This window comes from Eriocheir sinensis, chromosome 9 (assembly GCF_024679095.1).
Source record: "Eriocheir sinensis breed Jianghai 21 chromosome 9, ASM2467909v1, whole genome shotgun sequence".
In the NCBI taxonomy this organism is placed as follows: Eukaryota; Metazoa; Arthropoda; class Malacostraca; order Decapoda; family Varunidae; genus Eriocheir; species Eriocheir sinensis.
In genome coordinates this window covers 4,645,469-4,661,342 of record NC_066517.1, presented here as the reverse complement: position 1 = coordinate 4,661,342, position 15,874 = coordinate 4,645,469, and the positions used below count along the sequence as shown (strand labels likewise).

At 40.6% G+C, this 15,874-nt stretch overlaps 1 protein-coding gene across 1 annotated transcript in view; it reads right to left on the bottom strand.

Moving 5' to 3' along the window:
• Positions 1–4,545: 4,545 nt before the first annotated feature.
• Positions 4,546–15,874, bottom strand: part of LOC126996263 (axoneme-associated protein mst101(2)-like) — a 51,309-nt gene continuing 39,980 nt past the window's right edge. Inside the window, exon 5 of the mRNA XM_050856639.1 lies at positions 4,546–4,829. Coding sequence (XP_050712596.1) covers positions 4,546–4,829 — 284 coding nt within the window. The remainder of the gene's footprint in view (positions 4,830–15,874) is intronic.

The window sequence follows — 15,874 nt, the reverse complement described above, 5'->3', positions numbered from 1 at the left end:
GTCTTAATGACCTTGTATGTTTTTTTTATCAAATAACTAACGCTGACGGATATTGACTTTTCTGTATCCGTGAACCAATTAGCATCAGAACACTCACTAAACACCAACCTATATATCTCACGGTATACACTCCTCATTCTAGTTTTATCTTGTCATGATGATTTTGAATCAACTCTCTAACAGTTGGATCACATTTCAAAATATAGTGCAGTATATCATCATCAGAAGGTTTGTTAAAAAAATTCGCAATTTTACTCTCAACTCCAGGAATCGAGTGTAGGAACTCATTCCTGTTTAACAGAGTATCAGTTATCTTATCCTCGGTCTCCTCCGTATGCACTTCGCAGATCATTATATTTGGCCTTAATATTCCCACACTTTTTGTGCTAACTTGCTCTACATTTTCCAGTTTCTGAGCTGCTTCATTCCTTATATTCTCATCATCAAAGTTCATAATAATGTTACCTCCATTCATAAATCTTGAATCAATAATCTGAATGCATTGTAATGCCTGGAAAACTTCCTTTTTCATCTCAGTAGCCTTTTTATCTTGATCAGGGCCCTTGACGACAAGGAGATGCTTCTTTCTCCTGCGTTTGGCTGCGTCAGCCCAACTTGCGCCAGCCGATTCCGCTTGCTAAGCGCAAATCACACCAGCTACCTCACTCAATTCCTCCTTCACACTTGATACCCGAGATTCAACCTCATCTTTAACCACATATATTTCTTTTAATAATTCTTGCTTGAATTCATCCAATTTTCAACAATATTGGTAGCGAGAGACGCTTTATGAAGACATGGAGTGCAAATACAATTTATTTTAGGTATTTTATCCTGCTCTACTCCAGTCAAATTAGCACATTTCACACGGCACCACTTTGGACACAAACATCCTGCACTCTACTTCTCGCCTGCAAAATCTTTACAGACGCAGCACAAGTCTCTCAGGCTCCTGATTATTCCCGTCATTGTCGACTCAGCAGTTCCGAGGAGCTCACGCCACACACATCCACTCTCTCAGCGGTATTCTCAAACGCTTCCTCCCCTCACATCAACTATTCCCAAAGGCCAAAAGGGAGATCAATCGGGTTCTTATGAGTGGTATTCTAGGTTCATGGTGCAGAAGAAGGGTCAGACTACCAGAAGGGTCATAAAACTACGCCTGGAAATGCCCCAAACTCCTACGAAAGCCTTGTCAAATATGTGTACTTGGGCGCCAAAATGTTTGAAAATACGACCCTCTACCCCTCTCACTCACTCACTTAGGAATTTACGTAGCTATGCGCGCGAGTTATGAACTCCAAGAATGCCCGACTCACGTGTTCCTATTATCACATAAAAGTAACGTATAGTAATCGTAGGAAAAGGGGGAAAAAAAACGATGTAGCACTGGGGTTTGCGTGAAAAGGTGTCAAAATTAGTAACCGTGGATCACTATCTAACTAGGTAAATACTAAATCGGAACAAAAATCAGTAGTACTGTGCAGGTAATGATAATTCTCCTGATTTTGTAGTCCTCCAGCACAGGCAGCAAGCCCCCAAAAGCACAGAACACCAAAAAGCACACCACAGAAGTAGAGTTGGCACCACACAGCAGGGGAGCAGAGAAGTCAGGTCTTAACCCGAGGCAGGTGTAGAGATGACTGACAGGTCTAGAGATAACTGAGCAGACCTAGAGATGACTGGCAGGTCTAGAGATGACTGACAGATCCGAGATGGCTGACAGGTCTAGAGATGAGTGGCGGTCTAGAGATGACTGGGCAGGTCTAGAGCGCATTATTCCAAGCTTTATACTGGTTCAAGGGGAAGAAACCAGCCAATCAACATCACAAGTTACCACAGCCAATCATGTTCCGAGAAGTGAACTGGCGAAATGAGGCAAATGTTTATATGTATAAGGAAAGACGAAGTGAAAATATTCGATATATACTAACTCAATTTTATTTTAACACATCATTCTGACCGTGTAAATTAAGAAATGTCGTTTTTGTTACCATGAAATATATACCGACTAGTTACTTTTGTCTTCCCCACTCAAATTTTATTTTCTCATTTTCTCTGATAGCATAAATATTGCATGGGAGACCATACCATAATTGTGGAATGCCTCTTCCGCCAGTCAATCACTGCACAAATAATTATCACAAATGTCATTGAATATGTTTGCTGGAACCAACCATCATCAGCTTTAACAATTATTTTGTCGTAGTAGTCGTGGTGCAGGACGAAGCAAATCATATATTGATAGAAAAGATGCAGTGGACAAGTTGACGATCGATTTGATTTCAAAACATGTAAATTACGTTTTGGATTAATACGCCATTTCTACAGTGAACAGCAACATGCAATTGGTGATTGACTGATTGACTGATTGACTGGAGGAAGAGGCAATCCCATAACTATGGTATGGTTTCACATGCAATATTCATGTTACCATCCCTACTCACAGAAAATGAAATTTGAGTGGGGAAGAGAAGTAACGAATCGTTATATATTTCATGGCAACAAAAACGACATTTCTTGATTTACTCGGTCAGAATCAATCAATCAATCAATCAATGGGGGGGGGATACGTCGGGGGGCGCGTCGCCTCGCCCACCCTACGACCTTATTCTTCGATATCACTCAGCTGCCCACATTTTCTACTTTAAACACACTTGATCTTTCCTTAACCACGATTTTTGACTGAAAACTTCATATCTCCTCTCTTCCTTTAATCAGCTTCTTTTAGGGTAGGTGTTCTGCATCATCTGCAGTTCTTTTATCCGTCAGAAATGTTGTCTATATACGAGGACCTTGTCCGTCCTCGTATGAGGTATACATCTGAAATGGGAGGGGGAGGGGCTCCACACACAGCCTCTTTGGACAGAGTGAACTCAAAGTCTTTTGGTCTCTACAACTTCCCTCTCTATCTATCTTCTATCGTTATTTTCATGATGACTGCTCTTCTGAACTTGCTTACTACATGCCTCCACCCATTCCGCGGCCCCGATACACGCGACGTTTTATTGTCCTCATCCTTACGGTATCCAAATCCCTTATGAGTTAACCAGCATCTTAATTATTTCAGCCTTTTCGCTGTTAAACTTTGAAACAGCCTTCCTAAGTCTTCATATCTTCTTGCCTATGATTTCAACTCCTTCTAAAGGGGAGTATTGAGACACTTCTCCATCCTATAATGACCGTCTCTTTTTGGCTCCTCTTTCTATTTCCTTAACAAGATTAGTGTCTAGCGGACTTTTTTTCCTGAGCTGCTTCTCTGCTGTAAAAAGAGTGTCCTGTTATTTGCCGCCGTTTAGCTTAAACAAACCGGTTAAACTAAAAAGCATCTATGATGGTCGTTTTTGTAGTGCTTCATCCTTGCATTGAAAAATGTCATGTTCTCCTTTAATGTGGCTTTGGTGTTGTTGTATTGTACTGCGATATTGATCAAAGTTGTTGGATCTAGTTTTGGAATTCATTTATCCTCTTCCTCATTAGCTTCATCTTGTCCTCTTTGCTCTGTATCTCAAAGCGTTGTCTGCTGTGTTTGACTGCCCCAATCACTATGAATGTGTGAGTGAGAGCTTGTGAGCTGGAAGGAAAATCGTATGGTACAAACACCGACGCTGCATGCTTTTAGGGGAGAACATAGATATTTTTCTAAGAAAACAGCGGCAATATCAAATGTCGAAGGCTACATAAATCCTACGAACAGGATGCTTACTCAAGACCATTAACTGAACATGTGTCTCAACTGCTACAATATGTCGAAACCCAGTTTCCTCGACAAGGGCACGTTTCCCTAGTGATACTAGGGGTAAATCTTTAACAACAACAACTCCAAAAGCTAATTGAATGCAAAATACATGCATACGACGTAGAAAAACTAATCAAGAGAGGTAAAGCAACCATTGACCCAACATGAATGAAACCCACACTAGCAGACGAAATTTATATATTTTACCAGACAGTTTCGGTGGACCATCATTAACCATCTTCAGTGGTTTGAAGGTTGAGCAGAAGTAGGGAAAGTAAATACAGTTAAAGTACTTATACACACAGAAATAAGTAACCCTAAAAGGGTGGGGCAGGGAGAGGTGAATACACCCTAGTGGGATAGTCAGGTCACTTTCTCTCCCCCTACGCTTCGATTCTTTGTGAGGTTTATGACTCATTTGAATGGGTGTGGAGAGTCCTCTCCCCAGTGACCTCATTACCAAATCTAAATCATAGGTACTCTCATTTATATTAAGTGTTGTGTTTTTTTAGAAACATTGCTTCAATAAGTCAACGTTTCTTTTTATTCATTGAATTTATTAGTTTGTTGCTATTATCGCAGGGAATCCTCCAAACGTATTTTTTCCGATGTTTAAAAATGACTATTATTATTATCACATCAAGATCACATCAGTGTGATTATCCCATTCTACCTTTTTTTTTAATTTGGCCTAAAGCGCCAGTAGGCTTTCGTGATGGTGCCTGCTGGTCGGCCAGAGCCTGGAATGGCGCAGGCGAATGTTCCATAATGGCCCCCATCGTGCCTGGCTCCTATTGCCCCCTGGCTCATCTTCGTTCCTCATTGGAGAGTTTATCTGAAGCTCGGGTTGATAGGTGGTCTTCAGTGTTGCATTCACCCATCGACGAAATCTCACTTTTACTTGACGAAGTCATAGGTGCTGTGGAAAGTTGAGGGGTGGAAAGGCACCTGCTGGCATCTGTAACATCCGTGCTAAGCTGCTCAAGGCTGGAGGTGAGGACATGATCCGAGGGTTGTATGCGGTTTTGGCTGCCGTATGGCAATCTGGTACCATTCCTCCTGAATGGAAGAGGAGGCTGGTCGTTCCTATCTGGAAAAGAAAGGGGGACCGCCAGGACTGCAAGAGCTATAGTGGTATTTTTTTTTAGGTGCTGCCTATAGCTCATGTAGACTCTTTTGAGGGGTCTCTTGGAAAACACGAATTTCATTAATAGTGGCTGCCTTGATGTGTATGACTTGCCCATGCTGCCCCTCTCGGTGTTCCACTTGAACAAAGTCACTGAAGTTAGGGTTGATTTAAGGTCTGGTCAGCGTGTGAATAATCTTCCTCCACTTGGCGATCTTTGAAAATTGTCTGCGTGCATCGGTGTGACTCGAACCTATATCATCGGGCTCACCACATCTGACCACTCGACCACTGCTGCTCAGTGTGCCAGGCAAAGTGCTTGTTAATCTATATCTGATGTGAATTCCCAACCACCTTCTGAAGCTGCAAAGATCTGAACAGTTTGGGTTCACGCCTGGTAAATCGACAACTGACCGTATCGCACCGCTTCGCGTACTATTAGAGCGCTGACGTGAGTTTCGACAGGGGATGCTTGCAGCCTTGTTGATCTCAAAAAGGAGTTTAATCCAGTGCATTGCAAGGCACTCTGGGATATCCTGCCACTCTGCAGGATACCTGTAAGGAGTATTGGTTTGCTGACTATCCTGAATGCGGGGACTAAGAATGCTGTGAGGTGTGTGTGCGGAGCTTATCCAGCTTATTTACCGTAAACGCAAGAGTGAGGCAGGGCTCTGTCCTTGTCCCATCGCTTTTCAACACTTGTACGGAATGGGTAATAAGTCAGAGTCATTGTGAAGCATCTGTTGGCAATATCAGCGTCTCTGACCTTGTTTTTGCCGATGACGCATTAATCCTTGCGGAGTCGCTGGAAGGTCTGGTGATGGCTCTCGATGTACTGCATATGGAGGTCAAACCCTTAAGGCTTTAGGTCTCCTAAGCTTGGACCAAAGTACAAGTGTTTGTAGACTTGCTAGCTGAAACAGTACAGACTATTCATGCGCGTGGTGAGGACACTGAGATCTTTGAAAATTTTATTGACCTTGGTAATGAAGTGCAGAACAATGACAGGTTTCGCCAGGACACCTTACGGTGAATTGGCTTGGCTCACGGTGTAATGGACTCGTTCAGCACGAGTATAGGGCGCTATCGATATATGTGTGAAACGACAAAGATCCAAATCTTTGTCTCTCGCGCTCCCTGCCCTCAGACCCGTTCACACTGTGCCGACTCTGGGCCACGACTACCCACGACTCTAGGGTACACGAGGTTATGGATATAGATGTGAAAGGGTCGGGCATGTCTTGAAAGAGGTCTAGAAATGGTCGCCGAATGCTGAGCGGACTGTCGGGAGGGGAGTGTGGGGTCGTGAGGGTTAACGTGAAAAAGTATTCCATGCTAAACTTTCACGAGAAGAGTCTGCAAGGGTCTGGACTAACCGCCTTTCCGGTTGAGGTTTGAGGGAGGTCGGGGACAGTCGTCAAGACTGTCGTAAACTGTCTTGGCTTGTCTTGAGACAGTCGCGACGACTGTCAGGGTCATTTTTTCACTTTTGTACCATTTCCTGTCGGCACAGTTGTCGGTGCCGGCTACTTAAGAATAATGAGGGACTGTCGTGACGATTGTCTTCGCCTAATGAAGGACGCTCGTGACGACTGTCGGCTCAGAAATATTGGCTAACACTGCCGCTATCAGGAAACTTATATTTTCATTTTGCAATCACAAGCACACCAGCAACTTCTGGGCATGGTTACTTTTCACTGGCACACATATGGGAGCCAGCACAGCACGCACGCACTCCTGTTGGCCTCAGGGTTGCCACCCTGAGGCCAGAAAAATGTGGAATGCAAAATCTCACTCTCCAATACGGAATGGATCCATATTCAAAGGAATGGGTGGCAACCCTAAAATTTCTCGAGCAGGCCATAAGTGACAACCGCTGCACGCTGCTGGTGGAGGCAAGAGGAAGGGGGGAGAAACGTTATGTCGCGTATTTGACACGTATTTTAGGACGAACCTGGACAAATTTTACGGACTGGTTTTGTGATTAACCGAAAAATGGGCTCACTACAATTTTAAGACACTGAATTTTATCTGCTTGACCATTCAGACAACAAAATACGGAACAAACGGCATTCCGTATTGGTTCAAAACGGAACGCTACCTTTCACTCTCGAATACAGAACACTTCCGTATTTTAAGGAACGGGTGGCAACCCTAGAAGTAGACACAACGGAGTCTCGGCCCATTATAGCTTATATACCAAAGGACCCATGAAGACTCCTACGGCCAAAATATCCTTTAAAATTTTTTGGTAGAATTCGGCGACAGTCGGTAAGGCTGCCGCCAAGACAGTCGCGAAGACCGTCGGCCACTGGCAACTGTCGGCTAGCTGGTCGGCCAAGCAGTTGACAGACAATCTGCAAGACTTGCCGTCAAGACCGTCTGCGACTGTCGGTCAATCGGTCGGCAGATTCGTGGTTGTCGTAGACATGGCACCATTTCAAATAATGACCGTTGAGACTCGTCTTGAGACTAGTTGCCAGCATGTCGCAGACATGTTGGTAACTAGTTGGCCGAATGTCCCTGACAGTTGGTAATCATACTAGACGACACCGAGACGCCAAAAAAACCTCCCCCCCATTCTTGGAGCGTGGGAGCCGACTTGTCAAATCCAAAAGTTGCTGGGTTGTTGTGGCCCAGAGTCGGCACAGTGTGAACGGGGCTTAACTCTGGCTGTGATACATGGTCACTATATAGTGACTTGGAAAGGAGGATTGATGCCTTTTGGTAATATGTGTCTACGCAGAATCACGGGATATCGCTGGAATGACTTTCTGTCAGACCGGCAACTACTCATTGAGACTAATTCGACATATATTACCCACATAGTTCGTGGGTTGAGCAAGTCGATAGATTATGCAAGGACGTACTTATGATGAATAACGGGCCTGCACTGAAACTCGCCCGGAGGGACCCCCGAGCTTGGCGTCGTTCTGTGGGCGATGCGACGCACCCCACGACATATGCCATTGATTTCCGTTCAGATCAATCTATCTCTGGTATGGTACTCAGTCACTGTCCTTCCCATAAACCTGTCAACAGTGGTATTCCGCACGATTCTTTTCAAGTTCTCCTTTTTCTTTTGTTCATTAATAATTTCCTTTCCAAAACTACCTGTAATATACACTCCAGCGTTAATGACTAATCTACAGTATTCACTTTCTTTATTAAACAGAACACCATCCTAACAGGAAGAACGACTCGGGACTGGACGCTATAGACCGCTTAAACTAAAACCTTCGAAATGGAGCACAGATATAACTATTGAAAATGCAATAAACAGAAAAATACGACAATATTATTAGGACCTTATATGCCTAAAACGGTCAAAAGAAAAAAAGAAAAAATCAAACATTACCCAAAACTTCTTTTTTTTTCTATAATATCATTTGCTGTGTAAAAATGACAGCTCATAGTTGTAATTTTTAGCGCTACCCGTAAGCAAGGATTATATACTATAAGAATAGCTCACTAAGCTTTTGTTTTACCCACAATGCACCGCGGATGACGTCACACATGTAAACAAATGGTGCTCGGAGGCAAACTGGTTCACTTCACAATGTTCTCACCGTAGCGTGCTCAATGAAAATGGTGATTTGTGGTGTATATGGGTGTTACAGTGGCTCAACTGCGGAAAGTCGTCAAGGTGTTAAGTTCATTAGGTTTCCTAGAGACAAACACATCTTGAAGAAGTGGATTTTGGCCTGCAAAGATAAAATGAAGGTGAAGTTTGTGCGGGTGAGGTCCAAACATTTTTCAAGAAAGTGATAACATTAAAGAAAAGCCAATAAAGCTCTACAGTGAAAGTTTGGTAAAGGTAAATTAATTTAGTTAATAATTTGCGTAAATATTATATAATATATTTGTATGTATAAAAAAAAAAAAACCTTTCATTATATATGACAGGATTAGTTACCCCTGTAAATTAAGTTGTAGAAAACTTATGTTAATAAAAGTTAAGAAAACGTAAGCATCAATGGTAAACAGAGCAATATTTCTGCAGCTTGTTTACCATGTTTCTCACATTATTCATATTATTGTATACTATTAGCCAAAACAACAGCTGCCTAATTTTACTACTTATCCTTAACAATAAAAAAAGCGCAAAATCTGACCATGAATAAGAATAAATAAGGGTTTTCTAGTACATTTTATACCGTGAGGGCAGGGTGAGAGTGAACCAGATGACGCACCGCAGTCATGACGTCATCGATGACGTTTCAGTGAGCTATCCTTTTAGTATATAATCCTTGCCCGTAAGTCTAGTCCTAAAAGCTTTGGAACAGCTGTTCTTAAACTTTGTATTACCATGCCCCCCCAAGGAATGTTTTTCTCCTCAATGCCCTGTGTGGTGAAATAACTAGTCCCTTTATATTAGCGGTCCTTAGTAACTGTGTTTACTTTTGGGGTCCCTTCTTTGCGTGTCCCGCAGAACAGCTGAGGATCACCAGCTGAGGGTACGTTGCTCGTGTCTCCTTAAATATGATGCCTTTTGTTGTCTGTTTGTTCGTTATGTGTTTAGTGTATGTTTCTTGCTTATCCTGTCAATCCATAAGAAGTGTGATGCACGTGCCTTCTTAGTTAGTCCATGGTATTTATTTTTGTTTGTGTCCGTGTCCAACTATGTGTGTGTTTTGTTTGTTGCAGTGTACAACTGCAGTGGAACTGTTTGAACAATAAAATCATAGTTCTGTGTATGCTTGGTTTACATCATCCTCCTTGTATATGACCCCATGTTCTGGTTAATATAATTAAAATTCCAATAACAGATATTCTATTTTCCCCCCAGGGCTCGCTCCCAAACAACGCCCCCCAATGGGGCGCCCCCTGCCAGCTTAAGAACCTCAGCTTTAGAAAAAAAACAAGAAAACAAATTATAGGACGGTACTTTGAAGGATTACCTCGTTCATCCTTACACATAAGTTATATGCAGGCGTATTTCCACCAGGAAGGAAAAATAGATACTGAAAAGCAAATACGAAAGCGTATGGGCAGGTAGGGTCTCAGCACGGGGATGCGCCACATTTCCTACACGTCACAGCTCTTTCAAAGTAAGCAGTTTTAAGAGTAGTGACATATTTCCTATATAAATACAGCACATCTCTTACACTTAAAAATCTTTTGTCACAATTCCTACAGGATACCAGTCATTCAGTCGACATAAGGATAAAAGTCGGTTTCACGTAGAGCACGAGTCCAGTCGAGTCAAAATAAGGCTCGACACAACACTATTCTCTCAATTTGTGAGGCAAGGAAGGCCAAGGAAAGACGACACCAACTTTTCCATAACTATGGAGATATGGCATTTTTTGGACCTTGTGCTTCACTGCGGTCAAATTGGCCAGAAAAAAATCATTCTTAAGAATTTCAATATAGGTATATATTTGATATAGGCATTGTGAAGTCAGAAAGGGTGATGAGAAGAAGGAATATGCCCTAAATCGTTTAGAGTGGAGTTTTCAGGGACAATCTGAGCGGAAAGTTCAGTTAAGAGATAGATAGCTGCAAGACTTTTCATTCTTTCGCCCTCTTCACAGGTAAACTCTAAAAATACCTACCTGTATCTTTATATCTTCCTTCCTACGACTTAATCATGAGGAGAGAATGAAGATACGTCTCCAAATGACTGTGGACTCTTTATTTATAATTATTCTACTGATCATTGTGGAGAACGGCCCTTGTGGTCATTTTTGTTTCCTATTTATTGCGCCATGAGCTGCCTCTTTTTTTTGTAAAAAGTATAATTATATGTACATATTCACCTAGAAATACTTATCTTCTTACCTTGGGCTCTGGAAACATCATGCTGCGTTGTAAATATTAAGTACAGGTAAACACAAAGAAAAGAAAACTTGCATTTTTTTTCATTTTCCTTGATTTGCATTGAAAAAAAGATCAGTTTAATCACCTGTCTTCGAATGAAATGTTTTTGAATAATTTATCGACTTTTTTTCCGAGTCAGAAAAGCTTACAATATTTTCTACTACACATAGCGCAGTAAATGAATATTATGAAACTGATGTGTCAAGACAATGCATGTGAATATATAGTGCAATTAGTAAGGTTCCGGGTTGAGATTGAACTGCAAGAAACTTACATATTATATATATAAATAAATGCTTCCCAGTCATTAAAGGTAACTTGAAATAAAGAACAGAGCTACATAATTTCATAATTTGTATACACAAATACTTTGAAGAAAGATAACGCATGTTCTTAAAAGAATAAAGTTGGCGAGCATTAGCAACACGAAAAGTGACGATAATAGGAAGAAACCGGATGTCAGTGATAATACTGTCTCGGTCTGACAACCCTCTTCTGAAGATTCTTTAATGAGAGGTAATTATATGTCATTACCGAACAGAGCCCTTTAAACCGGGATTAGTTATTAGTATAGCGGTTGAATAATTTAGTTCGTTTATTTCCGATAATATATAAGGACTCGATGATACATCGTTAGGGATGTGTCCTATCTCAGGGCCGGCTACTACTACTACTACTACTACTACTACTACTACTACTACTTCTACTACTACTAGTACCACTACTACTACTTCTACTACCACTACTACTGCTACTACTACTACTACTACTACTACTACTGCTACTACTACTACATAAATGATACCTCCACCCATGTTTATTTTCCCGACACATAATCAAGGAGGGCTCCATAGCTTGTAGGTCATTAGCCCCAACTCTGTTCGCTAATGACTGTGGCATCCAACCATATCACTAATACTTCCTAGCTACTACTACTAATATTACTACCACTACTACTACTTCTACTACTACTACTACTACTACTACTACTACTACTACTACTACTACTACCATCACTACTACTACTACTATTTCTAACACTACTACTACTACTACTACTACTACTACTACCACTACTACCACTACAATTATTAATGACAATTTAAATAATAATAATAATAAAAAAATAATAATGTTTTAAAATAATAATAATAATAATAATAATAATCATAATAATAATAATAATAATAATAATAATAATAATAATAATAATAATACCGATATTAATAATTTATGTTTTATTTACGGTTTGGCAACCTCTCAGCTGAAAATTTGCTCAGCTGAAAATTTGCAATATACAGTGAAGGAGAAATACAGTGAGTTTTATGTGATATGAGATAATGGAGTGTAGTGTGGCAGCTCAAGGGTTAAGTAGTCCGAAATATCTATGGCTGATCTCACACTATCTAGTCTACGGTTATGGCCCTTGACCGTGAAGTTGTGCCCCGGCGCCAAGAGCCGTTCACACTATCAGGTTTCTTGCCGTCGACAGTCACGGAACGATGCACTCCCTCCCTGACACGATGTAAGTTCACCAGAGTGTTCCCTGCAATGGAAGATGGGTATCAGACAGTGTCTGAAAGTCATGTATCTCTTACATATAAGGAAGAAGAAAAGGAAGTAGTGCAGATTCAAGTGGATACTACTTCTTAACGAATAATGAGATACAAAGGAAACATGATAAAGGATCATGCAAAACTCTTCAACCAATTTCCCAAGTCCATGGACCATACTACTAGTGTTCGGATAAAAGCCTACGCCATGACAACACCGAAATGTACAGCAAACTTCGATCCATGTTAATGGTAACAGATTTCAATTTTTGTAGTCATCTAACGTCTTATCCCAAAGTAAGTACTGGTCACCCAGCAGCGAAATGTATGAGTCGATCAATGTTTATACTGTAATCACTCTCCGTGCTGATGTCAAAAAAATCAGTGGAATAGCATGTGATAACTCGTAGGGTGGAAGCCATACTTGTCACGAGACCGACCGGAGCAGGTTGCAGGCGCCAGTGTTCAGCCGACGCGAAGCGCTAGGATGCGGTCAAGGTAAAGAGAATAGAAGGTAGGTTCACCAGGGGGGGCGACGTACCTAAATTTGTCTCTTCTGCGCATGACGTCATGTGAAATATGACTGAGGGGTCCGGCCATGGAAGAGAAGTCAGTCTCGCGCACACCAGCCTCCTGACTCAATGGGAAACTTTGCTAAAGTGTGTTTTCTTTCAATATGCCAACTATTTGTATTGTGCGCGGTTGTCAAGCAGTTTATGTGAGAGGAAACAGTAATATACGGGTTCTTCGGCTGCCAAGAGATCAAGAACTTAGAAGGAAATGGATGGAAATAATTATGTGATATAAAAGAATTTTATTATCGAGCAGATTCTTTACTATCCCCTCACATTTACATTTTTCTTTAAATGAATCCTGTCAGTGATTGATGGTAAACTAGAGAAGTTGAACTTTAATATCATGCCCATAATTTCAATAAAGATTGATAAGAAACATGTTTTTTTAATTTTTTTTAACGAGCCTGTCACACTTACCATATCGTCACCTTCGTAAACAAACCACCTAAGTCTTTTTTTTTAATATTTATCCCCTATGGGGATTTTCCCCTAGGGGAAACGCGGGCCCTTGTCCTGAGACGGCCCGTTAAGAGTGCAAAAATGCTCCCTCCCTGCGCGGGGGAGCACGGGTTAAGCCTATTGGCGGCCCGTAGCAGGATGCCGACAGACCGACTCTATCGGCGATCGAAATATAGCCGACCGAGTCGGTCTGTCGACGAGGACTGGCGCGTGTCTCTCACCTAAGTCATTATTTTTTACTTTACAGAAATCAGAAAAGAACTGTCATTATCTCATTTGGCTTAACCCGGTAGCAACGACGGACCAAATTTGTGGCTTTACCGTATACCAGCGACGGGCCAAATTTGTGGCTTTACCGTAAATTTGTGCCATGATATAAGCCCCCAAAATAGATGATGTATAAACTGATCACAAATGCGTTGATAGGTATATATTATGAAATGGTTTGCAAGTGATGATTTTTTCTCATAAATTCGCTTAGATGGGCCTTAATTAAGAAACATGATCACCGCAGCTACCGGGTTAAGATTTAGGCAAATATGAAAAGGTCAATTCTAGAACACTCAAGCCCTGAATGACGAAGGCAACTATACAAAAATGGGCGTCACATGTTGAAAAATTGATGTAGACAAAAACCTGGAAATCTCTGGAAAATGACTTAGGCGATTATTTTATAAGGGTGCCACTTAACCCTTAGGGTTAAGTGGCACCTAACATGTAGAAGAGTTAAGAAGTTTTGATTTATTATTCGTGGCTAGATACTACTAGGGTGACTTTAATGTCGTTTGCCGTAAATGGGTACCTGTCATTGATCTCTAATATCGGCACCAACGCTCGCTGAGTGGCAGTAGCACGTGGTAAAACACTTCATTACGAAGTTATTAATTTTCTGATTTTTTCTATGCCCAAGCTACTAGCTTTTTATTGGTTTATGGAAAAAAAACACTCGTTACACAGTCTCCATATTTGCCAAAAAGCAATTCTTTTTCGCGTTATTTGGCTGTTACATCCTCTATATAGCATGTACGATATGTGTTTCCTTGCAAACTACTTTTTCAGTGGATTGGGAAATAACAAATGTTAGTCTTCATGAAATAAAACAGAAAACGGTGGGTTCTTTTCATATTTTTCTTTTGGTTACCCATCAAAAAAATTATCCATATTCTAAATCTAAGATTTGAAACAGAAAACGAATAAATTTGATGAGTAACTAAAGCAGGTTCAACTAATTAACTATATAATAATATATTATAATAGAAGTAGTGACGTACATTGATTTTTGCTTTTCTTGTAAACTGTAATATTTATGTTGACTGCAATATATTCATCATTTACACAAAAAAACTTCAACATGGCCAACACGACTGATTGAGTTCAAGCATCAGTAGGTAGGTGATTGGTAGCCTATTACTTAAGTTCTATGTATAGCCTACATCACCCTTTTTCCAAATAAGTATGAGGAACAAATGAAATTACTATGGTCTTTTTAATGCTAAGCCTAATATATTCATACAACCACCCTGGCTGGCAGTTACCAGAGAGAGTAAAAACTACAACACCCTTATGAGAACTGCACTTGAGACTGTGTTGAATGAAAGAATCACAGTGTTGGCCACGTTCAAGTTTTTGTGTAAATGACGAATATAATGCAGTCAACATAAATATTACAGTTTACAAGAAAGCAAAAAACAATGGACGTCACTACGTGTACTATAATATAGTTATTAAAGTGAATTAGTTGAACCTGCTTTAGTTACTCATCAAATTAATTCGCTTTCTGTTTCAAATCTTAGATTTAGAATATGGATAATTCTTTTAATGGGTAACCAAAAGAAATATATGAAAAGAACCTACATTTTTCTGTTTTATTTATGTGCCAAATATGGAGACTGGGTAACGAGTGTTTTTTTTTCCATAAACCAATAAAAAGCTAGTAGCTAGGGCATAGAAAAATTCAATAAATTTATAACTTCGTAATGAAGTGTTTTACCACGTGCTACTGCCACTCAGCGAGCGTTGATACCGATTTTGTTACATATATGCCTCGGCCCGAGGGAATCAGTGCTGCCACTCCTTGGATTTTTCTACTAGATCTTGGTTTTTCTGCTCCAAGCTTGGAGTCTTGGATTTTTTTCAGTTAAATTCAGGAAATCTTGGTTTTTTGGTCATGGCAATGAAATTCATGTATTTTTCCCCATTTCCTCCAGTATCAGATATTTAATGAAATAAAATACGTATACATAGTGATAATAATAGGAAAAAAAACAATATTTATGTAAATAACATTACATATTTTCGTCAGTGTAAATTATAAATGTACTATATTGTCGACTGAAGTCGTTGGGTTTGAGATTCGGACACCTCTGCTGAGCCAAACGGAGTCAGACCTGACTAAACTGTTTCCGTAGGATTGTTCGAATATTATGTTAGACAAATTTTCCCAACTGATTTGCCGTTCCTGTTCTTTTATGTATTTATCTCGTTCATCGTCACGTTACTCACGTAACTCATGTGTAACTCGTCAGAATAACAGTGCGCAGCGTTTTGGCCTTCTTGTTTTACACGAACCATACTTGTCAGAATACGGGCGCGAAACATC